This window comes from Stegostoma tigrinum, chromosome 13 (assembly GCF_030684315.1).
Source record: "Stegostoma tigrinum isolate sSteTig4 chromosome 13, sSteTig4.hap1, whole genome shotgun sequence".
NCBI lineage: Eukaryota > Metazoa > Chordata > Chondrichthyes > Orectolobiformes > Stegostomatidae > Stegostoma > Stegostoma tigrinum.
In genome coordinates this window covers 12,395,653-12,410,135 of record NC_081366.1, presented here as the reverse complement: position 1 = coordinate 12,410,135, position 14,483 = coordinate 12,395,653, and the positions used below count along the sequence as shown (strand labels likewise).

Sequence of the window (14,483 nt, the reverse complement as noted above, 5' to 3'; positions counted from 1 at the left end):
GAAAAACTGTATTTTACTTGCAGAATGGCCTCAAAGCAAATCATTAGCAGCACTCACTTTAGAATCACAGTGCAGCTCAAATATAAGCTCTTCTGCAAGTTGCGACATATTTTTCCAGGAGTTGAAATGAATATTGGTTGGAAATAAATGTTTGATTTCAGAGAATAATGGGCAACAGAGCCTTTATTTTGAAACAGAAATGTTTCACTTAAGAACACAATAAAGCATCAACTTCTCCTATTTGATAGCATTTCTACTACCATCAATATAAATCTTCAAGACATTCCCCAGGTCAAAGAATGCAGCTTCTGTTCTAATTTACTCCAGTTTAATTTCAAACCCAATGCCCCATTTGGTTTGTCAGTTATAATCTTCAACTCTGCACCTACTCAAGAAGAACGTGAAGCAGACTCCAGGTTCCGGAGCGTGTGTTGGCAGAGTGAGACTTTGAAGACAACAGGCATTAGAAATTCACAATACCAGGTAAACATGCACAATTTGTGAAGGTACATGTAACTTTCTTCAGTTTATAAATGTCAACTCAATTCCCAGAAGACGTCTTACAGCACACTGAACGATATGACAGCTGGTTCGGTTGTTCAGTCCAGTCTCCATTCACATTAAATCACTCCTGAGATATTATGAAACTGGATATCTTCGAACAGGGTACACTGAAGTTTACTAGGACACGTTCCCAAACTGGAAATATACTCTCCTAGGAGAAGGAGAGGGGATTAGGCTAGGGTTAGAGGTACTGTGACAAGGTAAGCGGATAAGAGGGGGAAAATGAAAACAAATGAATTTTAACTCTCTAATCCAGAGTACTGTCAGCCAGTGTGTTCACTCCACAGGGTACATAACTGCTGGGAGCACAGTGTACAGCGTGTGTAATCCAGAACCATGTCAGAATGAAAATGAAATCCACGAAAGATGATCTTACAATGTGACTCCTCAGCACTTGCCATAAGCGGACTCAGAAAGTTAGGAATGGGGAGTGAGGAAGACAAATACCTCCAAAGGCAGCGGAATAAGGAAAGATGCAGGATCCTACATGTTGCACTTCATAAGCAGTTCACGGACAGTAGAGTACAGTTGGATACCCAGATCGTAAAGTAAGTCACATTAATGCAAATTCCTTCGTCAATGCACAAGTTTTGTTGCTGGAAATTGCTGGCACTAATAGTTGCAGCAGTCCACAGTCTGTCATACTACTATAGTTGAAGGGGAGGATCTAGATTGACAATTTATCACACCCACTTGCACTATACGAAAATCCTTTCAGCACCAGCCTCCTCTAAGCAGTCTGGCTATATTCATAGGCGAAGTGTCTATGTCATATCATCAATGATAGCACACATGGCTGCATCTTTATCGCTAACTTCTTCACTCTTGGATGAGGTGTCTATCTGGGTTTCTGCTTGCCCACAGCCAACACACTCGGCCACATCGATGGGTTCAATCTTCACCTTGGCCATGAGGTCCCCAGTTTCGGGCAGGTCATCAGGAAGTGAGGAGAGGCTGCTCTGGATCAGCTCCATCACCCGGTCCAGATGCTTTTGAAAGCGTTCAGCCGTCTCTAGCCGCTGCCGCTTCTGCACCTCCATCATTACACGCAACGTCTCCCGGGCCTGGTGGGGGCGGTACTCGTTGATCAGATGATGCATGTGAACAAACAGGAGTTTGAGGTCCTCCAGTTTCTCCTCTCGTTTTATGCTCCCGGGGCTTTTGATCAGGATGTCCAGTAAGTCCAAGAAGTTCACCAGGATTGACATGTTGAGTTTCTTGAGCTCTTTCTTGTGGTCGAACTGTGAAGGGTGGAGCCTCTCGATGCCCTGGCCCTCCAATGGACGGATGATCAAGTCGTCGCACTGGAACTGGTTGCCAAACATAGTGTAGCTGTCCCTGATGGGAGGTGGTGGCTTAGGAGCAAAGCCTTTGCGGACATTGTCGTCTGTGTACTCCTTATAGTACTGTGCTGGAGGCAGAGGCAACGCACTCACCTGCTGTGGCTCACCCATTGCACTCAATGTAACTGGATCTGCAAAAGGGGAAAAAAAAAGGAACAACCTCAAAACCTTGGTTTTAGTCTTCAATCCAGCAAAGTTGCCACTCAAAGCCTATCCTCTGGTTTTGTGTTAATTTTAAAATTCTCATCCTTGTTTTTAAACTCCAAGGCATCAGCCCTGCCTATTTACATAGCTTCACCAGCCCTAAAAGACCACTGAACCCCTTCAATCTCAGCCTCTTGTTTATCTCCAACTGTCACTGGCAACTGGGCCTCTGGCTGACAAGGCCCTGATCACCAATATCCCTCTCCTAAATCTCAAAAGCTCTGTTACCTCCTTTAAGATATTCATTAAAATTCATTTACTGTTATGTCCTCATCTGGCTCAATGTCAAAATCTGTCTGACAGACGTTCCTATGAAGCACCTGGGTTAGTTCAGGCACTGTGAACAGTTTGTGTTCAGAGATATAATACAATGCAGAGGAGGTCTTTCAGTCCACTGTTTGGCTGGCTCTCCAAATAAGCAATTCATCTTGTGCCTTCTCCACATAACCCTGCATTCGTCATTTCCAGATCATAAACTAATTCCCTTGTGTTTTGCTTCCCTCTTGCACGCCTGAATGGCTTATTATTCTGTGTATTGGTTTCAAGCAGATACTGACTAGGCCACCTCAGAACTTAATCACATCGAGTCTGTGTAGAAATCACAGCAGCCTCAGAATAATGCATACAATACAAAGTTTAAGTCTCACCAAGCAGCTCAAGAATTATTTAAAATGAATTGGCAATAAATTACAGCTGTCAGTATATGACCATGAAGCTGTCAGATTGTCATAAAAATCCATTCTGTGATCCAAGCCTTTATATAAAACATATAGAGCAGCACGAGAACAGTCCCTTTGGCCCACCATGTCTGTGCTGACCAGCATTCTAGGGCTACATGGTGGCTCCATGGTTAGCACTGCTACCTCACCGTGCCAGGGACCCAGGTTCAATTCCACCCTTGGACAACTGTCTGTGTGGAGTCTGCACACTCTCCTCCGGGTAATCTGGTTTCCTCCCACAGTCCAAAGATGTGCAGGTTAGGTGGATTGGCTAAGCTAAATTGCATGTAAAATTCAAGGCTCTGTAGATTAGGTGGGTAAAAGGGGCATGGGTCTGGTTGGGATGCACCAAGAAGTGGTGTAGACTTGTTGGGCCAAAGGGCCTGTTTCTACACCGTAAGGATTCTAATTCTAAACTAATCTCATCTGCCCACACATGGTCCATATCTCTCTAATCCCTGCCTGTTCATGTGTCTGTCTAACTGCCTCTTTAATGTTTCTAGTATATTTGCTTCTACCACCGCCCCTGGCAATGTGTTCCAGACACCTACCACCCTACGTGTAAAAACTGTTCTCACATCTCCTTAACTTTCCCCATCTCATTTTAATCCTATGCCCCCTCGTATTTGACATTTCCACCCTGGGGAAAAGACTGACTACCCCCATCTGTGTCTGTAATAATTTTATTTCAGGTCAGCCTGCAGCTTTTGATGCTCCAACGAAATCAATCAAAGTTTGTCCAACCTCTCCTTATAGCTAGTACACTCCGCTTCCCAGACCGGGGAAGGGGGCGTGGATTAACCTCCACATCCCAGATGGGAGGGGATTAACCCCCAGACAGACAGCAGATATTAACCCCTTTTCACAGACAGGAGGTATTAACACTTTTCCCCCAGACAGCGGGGGTTAACCCCCTCCTAGACCAAGGGGGGGGGGAATTAAACTACAGACGGGGGGGGGGGATTAAAACCCACACAGACGGGGGGGGGAAGAGAGAATTAAACCCCACACAGACGGGGGGGGGGGGGGAGAGAATTAAACCCCACACAGACGGGGGGGGGGGGGGGGGAGAGAATTAAACCCCACACAGACGGGGGGGGGGGGGGGGGGGGAGAGAATTAAACCCCACACAGACGGGGGGGGGGGGGAGAGAATTAAACCCCACACAGACGGGGGGGGGGGGGGGGAGAGAGAGAATTAAACCCCACACAGACGGGGGGGGGGGGGGGAAGAGAGAATTAAACCCCACACAGACGGGGGGGGGGGGAGAGAATTAAACCCCACACAGACGCGGGGGGGGGATTAAACCCCACCCCATTCCCATTCATACAGTGGAGGGAATAACACGCCCCTACCCTCCACAGACATGGTGATTAGGTAACCCACTCCCCACCTGACCGGGGGAAGGGGGGAACGGGAAACATTCTCTCCCCACCCCCACACAACGGGGGGGTACAGGGATAACTAGAAAGGGAGGTGCGGAGGCCGAATCTCTCTCCAATGATCTAGGACTAACCGCCTGCGGAGTTCCCAATGTTGCGGTACAAAACCGTGGGGAAGATCTCAGCCGCCGGCGCAGAGCCGGGCTCGGAGAGGCACAGGCCACATCCCCGACCTCGCGTACTCACCGCCACCGCCGAACGCCGTGGCCAGGCCAGGCTAGGCCAGCTCCCATTGGTTAAAGCAGCCGCAAATCGCGGCACGGTACAGCGTCCCATTGGGTAGATAGGCTGCCACTCACAGTGACGTAGCGAGTCAGCGCCCTTACTCGGGGATAATGAAATGTGAGGCTGGATGAACACAGCAGGACAAGCAGCATCTCAGGAGCACAAAAGCTGATGTTTCGGGCCTTGACCCTTCATCAGAGAGAGGGATGGGGTGAGGGAACTGGAATAAATAGGGAGAGAGGGGGAGGCGGACCGAAGATGGAGAGTAAAGAAGATAGGTGGAGAGGAGAATATAGGTGGGGAGGTAGGGAGGGGATAGGTCAGTCCAGGGAAGACGGACAGGTCAAGGAGGTGGGATGAGGTTAGTAGGTAGATGGGGGTGCGGCTTGGGGTGGGAGGAAGGGATGGGTGAGAGGAAGAACCGGTTAGGGAGGCAGAGACAGGTTGGACTGGTTTAGGGATGCAGTGGGGGGAGGGGAAGAGCTGGGCTGGTTGTGTGGTGCAGTGGGGGGAGGGGACGAACTGGGCTGGTTTAGGGATGCAGTAGGGGAAGGGGAGATTTTGAAACTGGTGAAGTCCACATTGATACCATTAGGCTGCAGGGTTCCCAGGCGGAATATGATTCCACATTAAGCAGAGGTTCACCTGCACATCTGCCAATGTGGTATACTGTATCCATTGTACCCGGTGTGGCTTCCTCTACATTGGGGAAACCAAGCGGAGGCTTGGAGACCGCTTTGCAGAACACCTCCGCTCAGTTCGCAACCAACTACTGCACCTCCCAGTCGCAAACCATTTCCACTCCCCCTCCCATTCTCTAGATGACATGTCCATCATGGGCCTCCTGCACTGCCACAATGATGCCACTCGAAGGTTGCAGGAACAGCAACTCATATTCCGCCTGGGAACCCTGCAGCCATATGGTATCAATGTGGACTTCACCAGTTTCAAAATCTCCCCTTCCCCCACTGCATCCCTAAACCAGCCCAGTTCGTCCCCACCCCCCACTGCACCACACAACCAGCCCAGCTCTTCCCCCACCACCCACTGCATCCCAATACCAGTCCAACCTGTCTCTGCCTCCCTAACCGGTTCTTCCTCCCACCCCAAGCCGCACCCCCATCTACCTACTAACCTCATCCCACCTCCTTGACCTGTCCGTCTTCCCTGGACTGACCAATCCCCTCCCTACCTCCCCACCTATACTCTCCTCTCCACCTATCTTCTTTACTCTCCGTCTTCGGCCCGCCTCCCTCTCTCTCCCTATTTATTCCAGTTCCCTCTCCCCATCCCCCTCTCTGATGAAGGGTCCAGGCCTGAAACGTTAGCTTTTGTGCTCGTGAGATGCTGCTTGGCCTGCTGTGTTCATCCAGCCTCACATTTTATTATCTTGGAATTCTCCAGCATCTGCAGTTCCCATTAGCCCTTACTCGGGGAACTGTTGCAGAATCGCGCATGCGCATGTCTCAATCCTTGTTTCATTAACAGGAAATGAGACTGGGGGGAATTAACACTCCCTCATGCACACATTGGTAATTAGCTGACTGTTCCCACCAGTGACTGGGCAGCATTTATTACCCAGGGTCAGCCACATTTCTGTCGGACTGGAGTCACATGTAGGCCAGATCAGCTTTCTTCCCTGAAGAACATTAGTGAACCAAAAACAAAGTTGCTGGAAAAGCTCAGCAGGTCTGGCAGCATCTGTGGAGGAGAAAACAGAGTTAACCTCAGGGAGGTGAGCCTCCCTCAGAACTGAGGAAGTAACTTTGCTTTAGCTCCTGATTTACAGCATTTGCAGTTCTTTTGGTTTTTATTTAGTGTTTAACTCACTGCCACATCTCTTCCAGGCATGCCCACCTTGAAGAGGCTCTACTTTCTCCGATGGGATTTCAGTTCCAATCTCTATTCGTGCCTAGTTCTGAGGAAGGGTCACCAGACCTGAAATGTTGACTCTGTTTTCTCCTCCACAGATGCTGCCAGACCTGCTGAGTTTTTCCAGCAACTTTATTTTTGTTCCTGATTTATAACATCTGCAACTCTTTGGAATTTTTATTAACATTAGTGAACCAGATGGGTTTTTCCTCCAACCTTTGACAATAGATTTGTGGTCATCATTAGACTCTTAATTCCAAATATTTATTCAATTTCCACCATCTGCTGTGGCAGGACTTGAACCTGGGTCTCCAGATTATTATCTGAGTCTCTGGATTAACAGTCCAGCTATAATACCACGAGGCGATCGCCTCCCCCAAGTACAAATACACTGTCCCACCCCAGGGAACCCTTGTAAACTCTGACACACTTCACTTGTGCTTTCTCTAAATATTGACATGCTCCCTAGACTACACTTCGTTGGTTGTCAAAGCTTTGAGATATTCTGTAAAGAAGCATTATATAAATGCAGCGATTGTAAGAACTGCCGATGCTGGAGTCTGAGATAACAAGGTGTAGAGCTGGAGGGACACAGTGGGCCAGGCAGCATCAGAGGAGCAGGGAAGCTGATTTTTTTTTTGGATCAGGATGCTTCTTCGGAAAAAAAAATTCTGAAGGGGGTCCCAACCCTGAAACGTCAGCTTTCCTACTCCTCTGATGCTGCCTGGCCTGCTGTATCCCTCCAGCTCCACGCCTTATTATATAAACGCAGATCTTTCTTGATGTGAAAACTTAGCACAGCAGTGCCTTCACTGGCAATGGGCGAATTACAATTTGATAACAATACGTGTGTTAAGTTAGAATTTATAAGACAGAAGATGCATGTGGAAAGCACATTTTAAATATATAGTAGTTAGACACTAGATATTATTTATGATTATGTATGTCCACATCTTTTACATCCATCTTTTGTTGTTCTATATCAAATACAAAAATCATAAGTTTGAATAATATTCACTGTCTGCTATTTGGAAACAGCCAGCATTTTAGAATTAGAATTAGAATTAGATTTTTATTGTCACATGTACAGGGATGTAGAAGTACAGTGAAAAGTTTTCAATGGCGCCATCTAAGACACAAGGAACCTAAGTACGAAATCTTAGATAAAGAGGAAAAGAATGAAGAAATAAGTTAAAAGTTCAACATTACAGCTCAGGTCAGTATAAATCAGTGATTACGAAATAATGTTAAAAGTTAATGCCGTTGGTCCCAGTGGAGGGCGATGTCACTATGCAATCCCTTGGCTGTGCTGGGTGGCAGTGTTGGGCCATGTGTCAGTGCTCTTCCCCTCAGTTATGTCCTCAGTCTATTTCAAACTTCTTGGTGGACATTGAAGTAGGTCTGAAGAATAGAGCCAGTGTTGTAATGTGTGTGTTTGTGCTTCAGCACCAAAGATCTGAAGCCTTTAGCTTTTCGCCACCCTGTCAGAGAATTACAAGCCTGGTAGACCCATGTCTCCCTCTTCCTGAGAAGACCAAACATCGACATTAGGAAGCTGAGGCTGTGAATCTCAAGCTTGAATACAAGGGACATTTATCAGTTACATTGATACATTGGTGAAGTGTGGAGATTGGAGCAGTTCTTCTCAGTACAGAGAATGTTAAATGAAATTTGAATGAGGTGTTAAAAATCACAAAATGTCAGACTGAAATGTCAGCTTTCCTGCTCCTAAGATGCTGCTTGGCCTGCTGTGTTCATCCAGCTCTACATCTTGTTATCCCAGATAGCATGAAACTATTTCTATTGGCAGAAGGGTCAAAACCGTAAGACCACATGACTGGGAGATGATAGCCTATTGGTATTATCACTAGACTATTAATCTGGATACCCAGGAAATGTCGTGGGGGAAAGGACATCACAATGGCAGATGGTGGAATTCGATTTCAGTATTTTAAAAAATCTGTATTAAGATTCTAATGACCATGAAACCATTGTCAGGGAAAACCCTATCTAGCTCACTAACGTCCTTTATGGAAGGAAATCTGCCATCCTTAAATGGTCTGGCCTACATATGACTCCAGATCCCCATCAATGTCCTGCCCCCTTCTGAAAATGCTGCACTTTGCTCTCTCAGGGTCCAACCCTAACTTTGTTTCCAAACCAGTTGACAAAGGTGTTGCTATTGTCGTCTGGAGCGCTGACCTTTATCTTGCAGAGGCTCAATGCCATCTCTCTGACACTTCCTCCCACCTGCCCCTGGACCATGACCCCACATACGAACATCAACCCATCATTGCTAGGACTGTCACTGATCTCATTACCTCAGGAGATCTCCCCCCTAGTGCCTCCAATGTTCTCACAGCGCCTTCCTTGTAACTGCAGAAGGTGCAACACCTCACCCTTCACTTCCTCCCTGCTCACCATCCAAAGGCCTAAGCAGTCTTTCTAGGTGAAGCAGCATTTCACAGCAATGTGGATGACTCTTAACTGCCCTCTGGCAATTAGGGATGGCCAATAAATGCTGGCTATAGTCAGTGGTGGCCATATTCCATGAATGAATGAGAAAAAGGAGCAGATGTAGGCTACACAGCCCAATGAGTCTGCTCTGTCATTCAATGACATCATGTCAAATCTGATAACCCTCAACTCCACTTCCCTGCCATTTCCCCACAACCTCTGATTCCTTTAATAATTAAAATTCTGTCTAGCTATCCTCAGGACCCAGCACCAAACCTTGAGGCACACTGCAGATCACAGGCCTGTTGTCTGAACAACAGCCCTGTCCCACCACCCTCTGTCTCCTGCTTCTCTGAAAGGATTGTGAGTCTATGGAATTTAGTACCCTAGAGCCTGGTGGACACTGGGAGTCTGAATAAATTTAGGGGAATCCTGAGGGACAGGATTTACATGTGTTTGGAAAGGTGAAGATTGATTAGGGATAGTCAACATGGCTTTGTGTGTGGGAAATTGTGTCTCACTAACTTAATTGAGTTTTTTGAACAAGTAACGAAGAGGATTGATGAGGGCAGAGCAGTAGACATGATCTGTATTGATTTAAATAAAGCATTTGACAAAGTTCCTCATGGTAGACTGGTTAGCATGGCTAGATGACACAGAATAGAGGGAGAACTAGCTATTTGGATATAGAACTAACTCCATAGTAGAAGTCAGAGGGTGGTGGTGGAGGGTTGCTTTTCAGACTGGAGGCCTGTGACCAGTGGTGTGCCACATGGCTCAGTGCTGTGTCAGCTGCTTTTTATCATTTATATAAATGATTTGGATGTGAACATAAAAGATATGATTTGTAAGTTTGCAGATGACACCAAAGTTGGACGTGCAGTGGACAGTGAAGAAGGTTACCTCAGAGTACACCAGGATCTTGATCAGATGGGCCAATGGGCTGAGGAGTGGCAGATGGAGTTTAATTTAGGTAAATGTGAGGCGCTGCATCTTGTAAAGGCAAATCAGGGCAGGACTTAAACACTTAATGGTAAGGACCTGGGGATCATTGCTGAACAAAGAGGCCTTGGAGTGCAGGTTTGTAGCTCTGTGAAAGTGGAGTCGCAGGTAGATGGGATAGTGAAGAAGGCATTCGGTATGCATGTCTTTATTGGGTATAGGAGTTGGGAAGACATTGGGTAGGCCACTCTTGGAATATTGCATTCAGTTCTGGTCTCCCTGCCATAGGAATGATATTGTGAAACTTGAAATGGTTCAGGAATGATTTACAAGGAAGTTGCCAGGGTTGGTAGGTTTGAGCTATAGACGGAGACTGAATAGACTGAGGCTATTTTTCTTGGAATGTCAGAGGCTGAGGGGTGACCTTACAAAGGTTTATAAAATCATGTGGGGCATGGATAGGGTAAGTAGGTAAGGTCTCTTCCTCATGGTGGTGGAGTCCAAAACTAGAGGGTATAGGCTTAAGATGAGAAAGGAAAGATTTAAAAGGGACCTGAGGGGCAACTTTTTCATGCAGAAGATGGTGCGTTTATGGAATGAGCTGCAAGGGAAAGTGGTGGAGGCTGGTACAGTTACAACTTTTAAAAGGCATCTAGATGGTTATATGAATAGGAAGGGTTTAGAGGGATATGGGCCAAATGCTGGCAAATGGGACTGGATTAGTATAGGATACTAATGGCATGGACGCGATGGGCTAAAGACTGTTTCCATGTTGTATATCTCTATGACTCTATGGCAGGGGTGGATAGATTTACAGGTTAAAAGTTTAGGGGCAGCAGACGGGAACATAGAGTTGGGGCCAAGATGAGATCAGCTGTGATCATATGAAGTTGCAAAGCAGGCTAGGGGGGTCTGAAAACTTATTCCTGTTCTTAGTTTTTATGTTTTCCTATCTCCTGTCCATTAAACAATTCTCAATATATGCCAGTTCTCCAACCTATGTGCTTTAATTTTGCCCACTAATCTCTTATGAAGAAAGGAACTGATCAAAATCCTTCTGAAAATCCAAATACACCACATCCATTAGTTCTCCCTTATCTGTTCTATCCGATACATCTTCAAAAAATCTGCAGTAGATTTGTTCAGCGTGATTCACCTCTTATCAAGTCAGGCTGGCTTTGTCAAATCCAGTTAATACTTTCTAAATGTTTTGTAATAATGGCTTTATTTTTCTAAAAAAAAACTGTTTTCTGATCAACCTATTCAGAGACTTTATTGCATACCTCTGGAGCAGGTGAGACTTAAACCTAACTAGAGGTTGGGATACTACCACTGTGCCACAAGAGCACTCATGAGACAAAAAGATGTAGAGCTGGATGAACACAGCATTGGAGGAGCAGGAAAGCTGACGTTTCGGGTTTGGACCCTTCTTCAGAAATAGGGGAGGGGAAGGGGATTCTGAAATAAATAGGGAGAGAGGGGGAGATGGATAGGAGATGGATAAAGGAGAAGATAGGTGGAGAGGAGACAGATTGGTCAAGGAGGTGGAGATGGAGCCAGTAAAGGTGAATGTAGGTGGGGAGTTAGGGAAGGGAAAGGTCAGTCCAGGGAGGACAGACAGGTCAAAGGGGCAGGATGAGGCTAGTAGGTAGGAGATGGCAGTAGGACTTGAGATGGGAGGAGTGGGTAGGTGGGAGGACAGGTTAGGGAGGTGGGTACGAGCTGGGCTGGTTTTGGGACTCGGTCAGGGGAGGGGAGATTTTGAAGCTTGTGAAGTCCACATTGATACCATTGGCTGCAGGGTTCCCAAGTGAAATATGAGTTGCTGTTCCTGCAACCTTTGAGTAGCATCATTGTGGCACTGCTGGAGGCCCAGGGTGGACATGTCGTCTAAGGAGTTGGGAGAGGAGGATGGAGTTGAAATGGTTTGTGACTGGGAGGTGCAGTTGTTTGATGCGAACTGAGTGTAGGTGTTCCACAAAGCGGTCCCCAAGCCTTCGCTTGGTCTCCCTGATGTAGTGGAGGCCACAGTATACAGTATACCACATTAGCAGACGTGCAGGTGAAAACCATGTCGTTTTTAACACTTTCACAATGTCCCCAGCACTGGTTGAGTCTAACACTGTAAGAAAATGCCCAGTAGAGGGGGCATGAAATCTCCCATTCAGTACACAGTATTAACAGAGCGATAACTTCATTGAATTTGAGCGAATGAATGTTGGGTCTTTGCTTTTGATTTCTGCATTCAACTGCCAGCTCAGGGATCAGCCCAGCTCTAAATAGGTAACTAGTCATAACTCCTGTCTATAAGATGTCACTACATCACAATTAGCGAAGGTATATGTGTGTAGCACCATCTCAGGTCACCCCACCACCAAAGCCTTACAGTCGATGAACCATTTGTATTTGAAATGCATCTGCTGTTGTAATGGAGGAAATGTATCAGCCAATTTTTCCACAGCAAGATCCCACAAGACAGTTACTGTTTTTTTTAAAGAGGTTTTTAATGATACTGGTTGAGGGCTAAGGAACGGTCACCGGACCCAAAATGTTAACTCTGTTTTCTCCTCCACAGATGCTGCCAGACCTGCTGAGCTTTTCCAGCAACTTTGTTTTTGGTCCTGGTTGAGGGCTAAATGTCAACCTCAGGTCATTGGTGAGGACTCCTCTTACTGTTTTAAATAGTGCCACGAGAGCTCTGTACACCCATCTGAGGGAAAAGTGGCACCATTCCACTTAATCATTATTGTAGAACACAGAACATTACAGCACAGTACAGGCCCTTCAGCCCTCGGTGTTACGCCAACCTGTGAAACCAAACCGAAGCCCATCTAACCTACACTATTCCATTATTATCCTTAAGGTCTAGGCCCGAAACGTCAGCTTTTGTGCTCCTAAAATGCTGCTTGGCCTGCTGTGTTCATCCAGCTCCACGCTTTGTTATCTTGGATTCTGCAGTTCCAATTATCTCCATTATCATCCATATGTTTATCCAATGACCATTTAAATGCCCTTAAACTTGGTGAGTCTCCTAGTGTTGCAGGCAGGGCATTCCGTGCCCTTACTACTCTCTGAGTAAAGAACCTACCTCTGACATCTGTCCTATATCTATCACCCCTCAATTTAAAACTATGTCCCCTCATGCTAGCCATCTCCAGCTGAGGAAAAGGGCTCTCACTGTCCACCCTATCTAATCCTCTGATCATCTTGTATGTCTCTATTAGGTCACCTCTTAACCTTCTTCTTTCTAACAAAAACAACCCCAAATCCCTCAGCCTTTCCTCATAAGACCTTCCCCTCCATACCAGGCAACATCCTGGTAAATCTCCTCTGCACCTTTTCCAATGCTTCCACATCCTTCCTATGATGCAGTGACCAGACAATGTCTGTGCCTTTGAGTTCCAAAAAGTTAATTTTCAATCAGTTTCAAACATCAATGTAAGAATGAAATACAAACAGAAAAATTGCACAATATTAGGTGACAATATCAAACTATTACATCAACATAAAATATCAATGTAAATAGCAAATAGTCATGTAAAAATTACACAGTTAATATCAGATGACAGTATAAATATAAAAAAACATAAAAATCATCTATTAATATAAAAAATTCACAATTGCTGTCATGTGACAAATGAATCCATGCATTTCCAGCACTGAGGAACAATTAGAACCACAATGACTGAAGTTTAAATTAAACAGGAAATGAGAAAATACTTTCTGGTGAGTTAGTGCAGGCTTTTAGTTCAAAGACGGAAAAATGCAGTTATCGCTGCGAGCAGGGTTCGAACCTGCGCGGGGAGACCCCATTGGATTTCAAGTCCAACGCCTTAACCACTCGGCCATCACAGCACTGCAATAACAGCTTACTGCCGTCTTTACATCTGAGACAACGCGGTGGGTGGTGCTTAGTGCCTAAGGGCGGGGTCGGTTCATCTGAGTGACAGGCATAGGTAGTGGAGGCGGGACCTGACCTGCCCAGGAGGAGGCGGGGTCAACCGGTTGAGTGACAGGGAGCAGGAACGGCGAGCTGCTCATTGCGAAGGAATCAGACTTGCATTTATGTAGCACCTATAATCACCGCCAGAAAATTCCAGCGTGTTTTATAGCCAAAAAGATTATATTATTTTGATGTGTACTCTATCGGAATTTTTTTTAACACGGCCTCTGTGATGTTTGAGGCTTTTTTTTTCTCAAATTCGTCTTGGTGTGTTATGTACATGTCAGTTGTTGTTGTAGAAGTCCTTCTCGCCCGATAGAGACGACATAATCATAACATGCAATTATATGGAAGCTTTAATGTCATTAAGTATCCCAAGGGTGGATCAGATGCAAAATTTAACAGAGGCAAATTTTAATTTGAACAAAGTTTAACACCGGGGCCAGTGAGGTAGCTGGACATGTTTAAGGGTGGAATTTCAGAAATTCGAGACCGTGTCAGATAAGAAATCGCTGCCAATAGCATATCAAGGAGGCTGAAGAAAATGGACTTCGAGGAGCTCAGAGAACTCATAGGAGTATACTGGGCAGAAGGTTTGTTTGATAGGGAACTGATGTATCAGAGAATGATTCTGAACGAATTAATGTTGAGCTGTATCGAGCTCCCTCTCATCTGATGATATCAAACAGTCTTTGGGTTGAGATAACAAGGTGTGGAGCTGGATGAACACAGCAGGCCAAGCAGCATCTTAGGAGCTAAGATGCTGCTTGGC

The 14,483-nt window shown here is 45.9% G+C and overlaps 1 protein-coding gene and 1 non-coding gene across 3 annotated transcripts; both read right to left on the bottom strand.

Moving 5' to 3' along the window:
* Positions 1-150: 150 nt before the first annotated feature.
* med7 (mediator complex subunit 7) lies at positions 151-4,679 on the bottom strand. Of its 2 annotated transcripts, none has more exons than XM_059650521.1 (2): positions 4,347-4,679; positions 151-2,038 (listed from the first exon to the last, which is right to left on the bottom strand). In XM_059650521.1, exons 1-2 carry the CDS (start codon positions 4,546-4,548, stop codon positions 1,329-1,331), a joined length of 912 nt encoding a protein of 303 aa, XP_059506504.1. In that variant the 5' UTR covers positions 4,549-4,679; the 3' UTR covers positions 151-1,328. The 2 variants fall into 2 exon arrangements, with proteins under 2 accessions (XP_059506504.1, XP_059506505.1); XM_059650522.1 differs by having other exon boundaries at positions 4,459-4,679.
* Positions 4,680-13,541: 8,862 nt separating this feature from the next.
* Positions 13,542-13,623, bottom strand: trnas-uga (transfer RNA serine (anticodon UGA)). The gene has a single exon. It is a non-coding gene; the product is annotated as a tRNA-Ser (tRNA).
* Between the last annotated feature and the right edge of the window lie 860 nt (positions 13,624-14,483).

Excerpts from the sequence above, each read along its gene's own strand:
- med7 (XM_059650521.1), bottom strand. The coding sequence starts at position 4,548 with ATGGGACGCTGTACCGTGCCGCGATTTGCGGCTGCTTTAACCAATGGG. Across the intron at positions 2,039-4,346 it reads CATTGGGAACTCCGCAGGCG|ATCCAGTTACATTGAGTGCA; the intron begins GTTAGTCCTAGA and ends CCCCTTTTGCAG.